Genomic DNA, 10,598 nt, shown 5'->3' with positions numbered 1-10,598 from the left:
AAGCTTTTTAAATGAAAAGTGCTTGAAAAAAGTCATTTTTTAGACATTTTTAGTAAAATTGTGAGGCAGTTCATGATTTTGTTAAGGAAAACTTTCCTTAATTTTAATGTATCATCAGCCACTCTTTATTCATATCTTAAATTTAATTCAAACTAGCATTTGAATTGTCTTAAATGTCTTAAATCTTACATTTAGCTTCTGAAACCTGTTTTAAACTTCAATTAAGTAAATTTCACAGTGAAACAAAAATTGTACCAAAGCCTGAAATGTCATTAACTTTATCAAAAAGCACAAATTCACATCAGGGGAAGAAAAACGTAAATAAACGTCACCTGGGTCTCAACGTCGGTCAGCTTGCGTGTTTGCTCTGCGGTCTGAGAGAGAAGGCTGGTTCCCATTTCCAACATGGCCGCCGTGTGGTTGTGCATGGCGCTCTGCTGCAGGTGAGCCATCTCCGTCTTCATGCTCTCCCTGACGTAGCTCTCAATCTGCAACCAGAAAAATGATGCGAGAAGGCAGCAGTCAGAGAGAGCAAACCGAGAACGACAGAATGGATTCAGAAAAACACAGAGATGGATGGATGGATGATGGATGGATGGATGGATGGATGATGGATGGATGGATGGATGGATGGATGGATGATGGATGGATGGATGGATGGATGGATGGATGGATGGATGATGGATGATGGATGGATGGATGGATGGATGGATGGATGGATGATGGATGGATGGATGGATGGATGGATGGATGGATGGATGGATGGATGGATGATGGATGGATGATGGATGGATGGATGGATGGATGGATGGATGGATGGATGGATGGATGGATGATGGATGATGGATGGATGGATGGATGGATGGATGGATGGATGGATGGATGGATGGATGGATGATGGATGATGATGGATGGATGGATGGATGGATGGATGGATGATGGATGATGGATGGATGGATGGATGGATGGATGGATGGATGGATGGATGGATGGATGGATGGATGGATGGATGGATGGATGGATGGATGGATGATGGATGGATGGATGGATGGATGGATGGATGGATGGATGGATGGATGATGGATGATGGATGGATGATGGATGGATGGATGGATGGATGGATGGATGGATGGATGGATGGATGGATGGATGAAAGTCATTTTGTTCAGATCAACGCAGATGATCCTTCACCGCCAAGGATGTTAAAATGCATAAGAAGAAGAATAGGAATCGTTCAGATGAGAATCGTTCAGATGAGAATCGTTCCTCCGGTCCTCCGGTCCTCATTCCTGACCCAGAACGTCGACTTTTCCAAGAACCTGGAGCCAGGATTCGGTTCTGTCCGTCTTAAATAAATTCACTGAATGAATAAAAAACAAAGTTCATGAAGTTCAGAAAACTGGGGTTGAAATCAAAGTGAGACTCTTTGGCTTCAGATGAGAGTTACGTCACCAACATACTGACGTTTGCTGACCAGATTATTTGTTTTTATGGGATTTAAAATCATCTATTTGGAAAATTGTTTCTTCTGCCTCAATCTGTTAATTTCACTCAGATTTTCCACCTTTTTTGAAAATATTAAATACAAGAAAAATATTAAACGAAGCAAAACTCTATTTTGCTCCAAATTCTTCTTATTATTATTGTTATTCTTCTTATTATTATTATTATTATTAATATTATTATTACTTTTATGATTTTAAATGTTGAGGAGAAAAAAAATTCAGACTCAGAAAAAGAAAGATTAGAAATTTGTATTTTATCTCCCACTGACTAATCAGAGAAATTATTTTTGATTTAATTTGGAGTAAAATTATAATCAACCATCAACATCTGATGATCCACTGGGGAAAATCTGCAGGTTTTAATCAGGGCTGAGATCCTGCAAACCGCAGCAGGAAGTTCTGCACAACTCCAAAGATTTGTTCACAGTCTGAATGCAGCTGGACTAAAACGACCTTCAGAATGATATTCTTCTGCGTCTGATGGGACGCCAACACGCTGCTTCAGGACAGACAGTCCGTACCGCGCCGCAGGAAGATCCTGATGAGGCGTCCAGAGAAACATCCTCTGAGATAAAACTCAACTTCTCGGTCTGAGTCCAGTGAGCTCAGGTTATTTCTGCACTTCTATGACACCAAGATCTGAGAATCAGATCAGCGAAATCTGTCACATCTGCATACAAGAAGATAACTTTGCATAAATGTTCCTAAGGGCTTACTTTAAAAAATAAAACCACAGAAATATTCAAGATGGCTGTCAAGGAAAATGTATTCTTCCACTAGATTTTTCTTTTATCATATATAAATTGTTTTGGTGTCAAATCATGAAGACCTGGATCCACATAAACCATATTTACTGATAATGGTTTATTTTTCAACATGGCTGCCGTTCAAAGTTACTTTTTTGCCTAAAGTTGCCAATTAGTTGAACATGTTTGTTGCCCGTTCACAGCCGACATGATCGCAACCGTACAAATCCTGATGTTTGCTCCAAAATTAGCAGCAAAAAGTTAGCTAAATGCTAACTTACTAAGAAAGTAATTATAGTGGCACAAATGCTAACCACATAAAAATTGGCAGAAGCTAATGCTAACCTTTAAAACGACTCTATTTTTGTGTCATATCTTCATTTTCTTCCAGATGTGAGACTCACAAACAGCAAAATCCTCAGTTTCATCCAAGTCATGAAAATAGGCAGAAACGGCGGCCATATTGAAAAATGTCTGTGATCCTGAAATTGTAACGACTTATGGGAAATATGAAGAACGTACAACCTAAATTTTTATGATGGTATCCCAACTTTACCTGTTCTTACAGTAACATCAAGATTTTTTCTGAATCTAACTGGTTTTCTGAAAACTGCCTGATCTGTAAGCCAATACAGCCGAGCCCGGAGAGCATCCTGGAGCTTCCTGGAGCGTCCTGGAACTTCCTGGAGCGTCCTGGAGCTTCCTGGAGCATCCTGGAGATTCCTGGAGGATCTTTTAGCCTGCTGCCCACCTTCCTGGTTTACCTTTTGCAGCCACTGGGTGTAGTTCTGCATGATGCTCTCCAGCTGCTGGATCTTCAGGCTGGGCTCGGCCGGCGGCGCGTCCCTCTGGATGGCGTTGGCGTCGTGCTGACTGGTCCTGCTGCTGCCGCCTCTGGCCTCTCTGCAGCTGGCCTGTCCCTCCTCAGGCAGGATGAACGTGTAGGTGCACTGCCCATGCTGAATTTGATGAAACCTCTGCTGATCGCCTTCGCCACGGCGCACAGTCACCAGGAGGAGAGCGAGCAGAAACAGCGAGCGGCGTCCAACATGGAGGCCAAGCATCATGTCAGGATTAGCAGGTGAACAGGTCACTGTGGGGTCTTCCTGCTCAATATGGCCGACTCTCCTCCTTAAAGCAGAATGACTACAGGCTGGAGGACTCTGCTCGCCATGACTGACCCGTCCTTTGGCTGGACCTCCAAGACTCTCGTCAAATGTTTCCAAATCTCCAAATTGTGTTTCTGCCAGGAAAAGTTGCTCATATCTGAAGCAAAGAGGCAGCTTTCTTCTGCATGTTGGTTCTGCAGGAAATCAAAGCCAGGCTTGATCCTCCATCAGCGTGAAACTGTGAAATGTTTTCTGGGAAAGCTGGAATTTGCTGTCAGACCTCCCCTGGTCTCCGCTGCGGCTTCCTGCTCTGCTCTGAAGTGGAGAGGAGATCCAGCCTCCAGGACACTGTGAGCCTGCCTCTCACAGCGCCTGCAGTGGAATGTGGCCGCGCACACATCAGTGTGTGTGTGTGTGTGGGGGGGGGTGAGATTCTGGCCCGAGCTCAGACCAGGGGGATCGGTTTACATCCAGCCTCATGTGGTCGCCGTCCTGCCTTCTTTTCTGGAAGTGGATACAAACATTCATCTGAATTTTCTCCTGAATCTCTGGGATGCAGGAAGTTTTTTCATAACATCAGCAGAATTTGTTTTGTAGTTCCTGAACTTGTTCCTCCAGTGATAAGAAGCTAAAAACTGCCTGGACAAAGTTCTGTTTGTTGTTTTGTTTGTTGATAAAATACAAAGTTCTGCTCTCCATTCTGTTTCCTTGCAGTCCAAGAATGAACCCAAGGAGACAAAGATCGAGGAAAAGCAGCTGAGATCCAGATTTCCACAGCTGATAGTCTGGAGGACAGTTTGATTGCAAACAAACCAGCCTGTTCCCCTCCTGGCCTGTGGGGGCGCTGCACCAACAACCACTGCAGGAAACGACACTAAAACCTCTGAAGACACTGAGAGCAACTTCCTGTTTCACCAGATGAAACAAGATGGAGGCATCAGAGTTTAGTGATTTCTCTTTAGTCTTTGGCTGAAGACCAGGAGCCATTTCTGCTGCTAGCGCTAGGCTAGCATGTTAGCTATGGTTGTATTTACCCAGAATGCCCTGCGCTGTAGTCCACTTCCTGCGGACTCCGGTCCACTTGGTGTTCACATTCAAACCGAACCAGAGTTCACTGAACCCACCAACCTGTTCAGCCCAACTCCAGTCCGTTTGTCTAGTCAAAGTCCGGTTTGGTTGGCGAGGTGTGAACGCTAACCAACCTCTGACCTCTGGTCCTCCAAACCTCGGTCTGGTTCGGTTTGAATGCATGAGAACCTTCAGAGGTTTTAGTGTTGTTTCCTGCAGTGGTTTGTGGTGCAGCGCCCCCACAGGCCAGGAGGGGAACAGGCTGGTTTGTTTGCAATCAAACTGAGTCCTCCAGACTATCAGCTGTGAAAATCTGGATCTCAGCTGCTGGAGGTGGAGCAGATGTTCTGGTTCAAACAGAACCGAGTCAACTGGACCATTCGGTGTGAAAACAGTCTCAGGTTTGAAGGTGGACCAGAGTTCACATTCACACGTCCCCAACCGGTCTGGACTAACGCGCAGTGAGCAGAGCGGGTCCGAATGGAGCCTGAATGTCTTTATAAAGTTCTGAAACCTTCAAGCTGTTGTTCCACTTTGGGCTGATTTTCAACATTCTTTATTTGTCTCATATCTGCCAACTGTGTCAGACATGCTCATGGTTTCTGGTCACGCTTCTGCAGTTTGTCCTGCGTGGGTATGCAGCGATATCAGCCGGGTGTGTGTGTGTGTGTGTGTGTGTGTGTGTGTGTGTGTGTGGGAGCAGAGTAGCACAGACACACAAGATAACAAAGCCTCAGAATAACTCAGACTGGCTGAGACATAAAGCATGTTCGCTCTGCTTGTCTGAGGAAAACATTCTTCACATGAGATTTTGTTTGTCAAAGATAAAAACAGAGATTTTCACAGAGACTCTTCATTAAGGAAATCTACGAAACATTAAACTGTGACAGAATGTCAGTAAATTAGATCTGTGTGACGGTACTAACAGCATCAGTTCCAGCAGCAGCTTCATGTTTTATGATATTTATGCGCCAGTAAAAACTGAATGGAGCAGAATCTCTGAGGTTGTGACAAAACCAAAGATGGCCGACAGACGCAAACATTCAGCAAACGGTGAAACTCAACAAACATGCAACATAAAAACAAAAATGCTGCAAACAGCAAAAACAGCAGCAAGCTGTAGAAAATGGAAGTTCTCCAGGCCACTAGGGGGAGTCTGGAGTCAGTAACATTACCTTTGTAAACATGCTGCTGTTCTATATTATTGTAAAAACCTGCTTGTTTGAACCTGATGGTCCGGTTGACTCGGTTCCATTGGGTCCAAAACTTCACCACCTGCCAACCAACCAAGACCAACCAAACCCTTTGAGCAACCTGTTCCCCTCTTTGGCTAAAGACCAGGAGCCATTTCTGCTGCTAGCGCTAGGCTAGCATGTTAGCTTAGGCCTTATTCACCCAGAATGCCCTGCGCTGTAGTCCACTTCCTGCTTTTGGAGCGGTCTTCGTTCACATGTGCATTCAAACTGAACCAGAGTTCACTTCAACCCAGATGGAGGTTTGGAGGTCAGAGGTCGGTTAGCAGACATTGTAGACAAACGGACTGGAGTGGGACTGAAGCGGACTGGACTGTGAAGAACCAAACTGCAGATCTATCCAGATCCTGCTTAAAGGAAGCGATTGTTCGCCGTGTGATAGTCAGCAGGTCAGCGCCGTCATGTGGAAGGCTGCAGGCGGCTTGTGAATCTTCTCCGGTTTGGTTGATGAACGTTGGGAAAACATTTTGTTCAACTTTAATGTGACTGATTCTCCCTCCCTTTAGACACCAGATGCTTCAGAAACCAGCTCAAGTTTTCCACATCAATCCCCTTCGACCTGGTTGAGTCTCAACTTACCATCTGCTTTTTCAAATAAGCTCAATGAGAATAAGCTCAATGAGAATAAGCTCAATGAGAATAAGCTCAATGAGATTCTTGTTTTTCTCATCAATGTGGTTTTACTGGAATCTTCTCCAGATGCCCTTCAGAGACCCACACCTGGTCTGATGCTCTGATTGGCTGTGATTCTCTCCTGGAGATGACATAGCCAAACAATTTTCAGTTAACTTTTACTTTCCATGAACACAGAAAGTTCTGCTCTGTCCTCTCAAACCTGCAGCTGGTTGTGAAAGATGGCCGCTCAGGTTCTGGTTCTGCTGGAGGTTTCTTCCTGTAAAACGTGAGTTTTTCCTCTCCACTGCTGCCAATCACAACCCGGCTTCACCAGCATAATTTTATCAGATGTTTTCTCTGCGCATGGCTGCAACAAACAGGAAGTAGAGGATGTAAACCAGCATGGAGCAGAGAGTCCCAGTTTGGTTCCTCTGGTAAGGCAGGTGATGTTTCCACATCTCACTTTGTTCACCAATATAAACTAAAATCCACCAGAAACTAAAGGAAAAACTTGCTTTTGGTAAAATTAAGGACGTTTTCAAACTGAGTCGTTTCCATGAACCTTTTCTAAAGCGACAATTAAAACTCAGTCAATTCATCCAGCAAATCTCAGCAAAGAGTTTAATGAAGCAAAAACACAAACTTACAAAGTTATGAAGAAACGTCAGACGTTTTGGTCGATGTGTTCTGGTTCAGAAGCAGCTCAGTGTTTCAGCTGGTTTGCAGTTTTCTGGTAGTTTCTGATGGAAACCACTTTGATTAATGAACTTCACTGCATTAATTGATTGATAACTGAAATGTTTGTTGTGAAGTTACGCTGCATAAATAAACTGAATTGAACTTTAAAGAGTAACTTTTACAGAAAGTCTGGCTCAGCCAGCAGCTGCAGTAAATGTATGTTGGTGCCGTTTTTCTTTGCTGCAGAATATTTATGTGACCCTGGCCAGGTTGCTGTCATCGCCTCCCAATCGCCGACTCACCGCGGCCTTCACTGTTTACCCCTGGAATGTAACATGAAAACTTTTTCCTTTTACAATATGCTTTTCCACCGGTGTGATCATATTTCTGTTTGTACGGTAAAAATAAAGCAACTTGGAGACTCAGCGTATTACAACCGGCAGCCATGTTGGACGTTTCATCACATTGATGAATGTTTGGATCAAATGAACCAGAACAAACCCAAAAGTCTCTCTACCCACCGTTGATAATGACGCTGCTAAGATCTGGATCTGGAGACAAACACTGATGTTCCACATCATCTGCAGCATCTGCAGCATCAACAGCATCAGCAGCAGCATCTCTGCAGAATGAAGCCGATGAAGTTTATAAAAATTTTTCTTTTTATGCAGTCAGTTAATTTCACCTGGAGACACTTTCAACTCTAGCAACTTTCACCAAACATCTGAGGGAAAAATAGCAAAAACATCTGACCTGCAGGAGCGTCGCGTCAGCAAAATGTTTGGAAAGTTACAAACTCAAAAATGAACAGCAAGAATTTACTAAATTTAACCTGTTGAAAGAAAAAAAAGCTTCCTAATTAAATATTTAATTAGCAAGCCAAAAATTTACCTCTGAGATTAATGTTCAGTTAGTATGCTAATTCATTTCCCAGTAACCGGAGCTCAGAGCTAACGTCTAGCTCTGAGCTAACGTCTAGCTCAGAGCTAACGTCTAGCTCAGAGCTAACGACTAGCACAAAGCTAACGTCTAGCTCTGAGCTAACGTCTAGCACAAAGCTAACGTCTAGCTCAGAGCTACCTACATCTGCTCATAGTTAGCCTGTGGGCAAAATATTTTGCTAACTCAGAGCTAAATATTTACTTTGGAGCTAAACAGTTAGTTTCTAAACCAAATATTTAGCTTGCTAACATTTATCTTTCTGGCTAAATATAATCGATTTCTATTTAGCTAGAAAGCTAAGAATCTGGTTTCACTTGGTAACTCAATATTTAAATTGGAGCTAAATATTTAGTCGGTAAAATAAATCTGCCACTTTGCTGCTGTTTCAGCTTTTGTTCTCCACTTTGTGAAAACATATGACCTGTAATATGCAGCATAACCCAGCAGGAAATGCATAAATAAAGCATGAATTTTATGACTCTGTGGCTAAACTGCTTGCACACGGTGACTTTATCCTCTAGGTTACAGCAAGCAGCAGTAATACAGCAGTAATACAGCAGTAATGCAGCAGTAATGCAGCAGTAATACAGCAGTAATACAGCAGTAATACAGCAGTAATACAGCAGTAATACAGCAGTAATGCAGCAGTAATGCAGCAGTAATGTAGCAGTAATGTAGCAGTAATACAGCAGTAATGCAGCAGTAATACAGCAGTAATACAGCAGTAATGTAGCAGTAATGTAGCAGTAATACAGCAGTAATGTAGCAGTAATGTAGCAGTAATACAGCAGTAATACAGCAGTAATGCAGCAGTAATACAGCAGTAATACAGCAGTAATGTAGCAGTAATGTAGCAGTAATACAGCAGTAATACAGCAGTAATGCAGCAGTAATACAGCAGTAATACAGCAGTAATGCAGCAGTAATACAGCAGTAATACAGCAGTAATACAGCAGTAATGCAGCAGTAATGCAGCAGTAATACAGCAGTAATACAGCAGTAATGTAGCAGTAATGTAGCAGTAATACAGCAGTAATGCAGCAGTAATACAGCAGTAATGTAGCAGTAATGTAGCAGTAATACAGCAGTAATACAGCAGTAATGCAGCAGTAATACAGCAGTAATACAGCAGTAATGCAGCAGTAATGTAGCAGTAATGCAGCAGTAATACAGCAGTAATGCAGCAGTAATGTAGCAGTAATACAGCAGTAATACAGCAGTAATGCAGCAGTAATACAGCAGTAATACAGCAGTAATGTAGCAGTAATGTAGCAGTAATACAGCAGTAATACAGCAGTAATGCAGCAGTAATACAGCAGTAATACAGCAGTAATGCAGCAGTAATGCAGCAGTAATACAGCAGTAATGCAGCAGTAATGTAGCAGTAATGCAGCAGTAATACAGCAGTAATACAGCAGTAATGTAGCAGTAATGTAGCAGTAATACAGCAGTAATGCAGCAGTAATACAGCAGTAATGTAGCAGTAATACAGCAGTAATGCAGCAGTAATACAGCAGTAATGTAGCAGTAATACAGCAGTAATGCAGCAGTAATACAGCAGTAATACAGCAGTAATGTAGCAGTAATGTAGCAGTAATACAGCAGTAATGCAGCAGTAATACAGCAGTAATGTAGCAGTAATACAGCAGTAATGCAGCAGTAATACAGCAGTAATACAGCAGTAATACAGCAGTAATGCAGCAGTAATACAGCAGTAATACAGCAGTAATACAGCAGTAATGCAGCAGTAATACAGCAGTAATACAGCAGAATTACAGCAGTAATGCAGCAGTAATACAGCAGTAATGTAGCAGTAATACAGCAGTAATGTAGCAGTAATACAGCAGTAATGCAGCAGTAATGTAGCAGTAATACAGCAGTAATGCAGCAGTAATACAGCAGTAATACAGCAGTAATGCAGCAGTAATACAGCAGTAATGCAGCAGTAATGTAGCAGTAATACAGCAGTAATGCAGCAGTAATACAGCAGTAATACAGCAGAATTACAGCAGTAATGCAGCAGTAATGCAGCAGTAATACAGCAGTAATGCAGCAGTAATACAGCAGTAATGCAGCAGTAATACAGCAGTAATACAGCAGTAATGCAGCAGTAATACAGCAGTAATACAGCAGAATTACAGCAGTAATGCAGCAGAATTACAGCAGTAATGCAGCAGTAATACAGCAGTAATACAGCAGTAATACAGCAGTAATACAGCAGTAATACAGCAGTAATGCAGCAGTAATGCAGCAGTAACGCAGCTGGTGATTCACTCAGGATCCAGATGTCGCTGAGTGTCAGAAAACACGTCTGTTAGTTTGGACTTGAACTCCTTCATTAATTGGTTTCATATCTGCTGCTAGGTGTTGGGACTGAGAGGCATGAAGGTCCTCTCACAGCTTCTATTTTCACCTCAGACAGCTGTTCAGCAGCATGCTGACTTTATTCCAGCTGGGAGACGTTGATCATCTTTACATTTCTGCCTGGACTCAGAGCAGCAATGAGGGAGAAATCAGCTCCTTCCATCAAAACGACGCCTGGTTGGTGTTTCCTGATGGAGCTGCTTTAGGACGGCCTGAAGGCTGCGCACACACACACACACACACACACACACACACACACACACACACACACACACACACACACACACACACACACACACACACACATACACACACACA

General features: G+C 42.9%; 1 protein-coding gene across 2 annotated transcripts in view; it reads right to left on the bottom strand.

Moving 5' to 3' along the window:
• The window catches only part of angpt1 (angiopoietin 1), a 10,180-nt gene extending 6,473 nt beyond the window's left edge, over positions 1–3,707 (bottom strand). Inside the window, exons 1-2 of one of the 2 annotated variants that reach the window (XM_055054935.1) lie at positions 3,016–3,707; positions 333–488 (exon numbers count right to left, since the gene is read on the bottom strand). In XM_055054935.1, the coding sequence (XP_054910910.1) occupies positions 333–488; positions 3,016–3,318 (459 nt within the window). In that variant the 5' untranslated portion in view covers positions 3,319–3,707. Of the gene's footprint in view, positions 1–332; positions 489–1,191; positions 1,235–3,015 lie in introns of those variants that run through there. The other variant, XM_055054937.1, reaches the window with a different exon arrangement.
• Positions 3,708–10,598: the final 6,891 nt, after the last annotated feature.

Source organism: Poeciliopsis prolifica, unplaced genomic scaffold (assembly GCF_027474105.1).
Source record: "Poeciliopsis prolifica strain line A6 unplaced genomic scaffold, Auburn_PproV2 SCAFFOLD041, whole genome shotgun sequence".
NCBI classification, from domain to species: Eukaryota; Metazoa; Chordata; class Actinopteri; order Cyprinodontiformes; family Poeciliidae; genus Poeciliopsis; species Poeciliopsis prolifica.
Note: the sequence above shows the minus strand (reverse complement) of the source record. Positions and strands in the feature narration are given on the sequence as shown.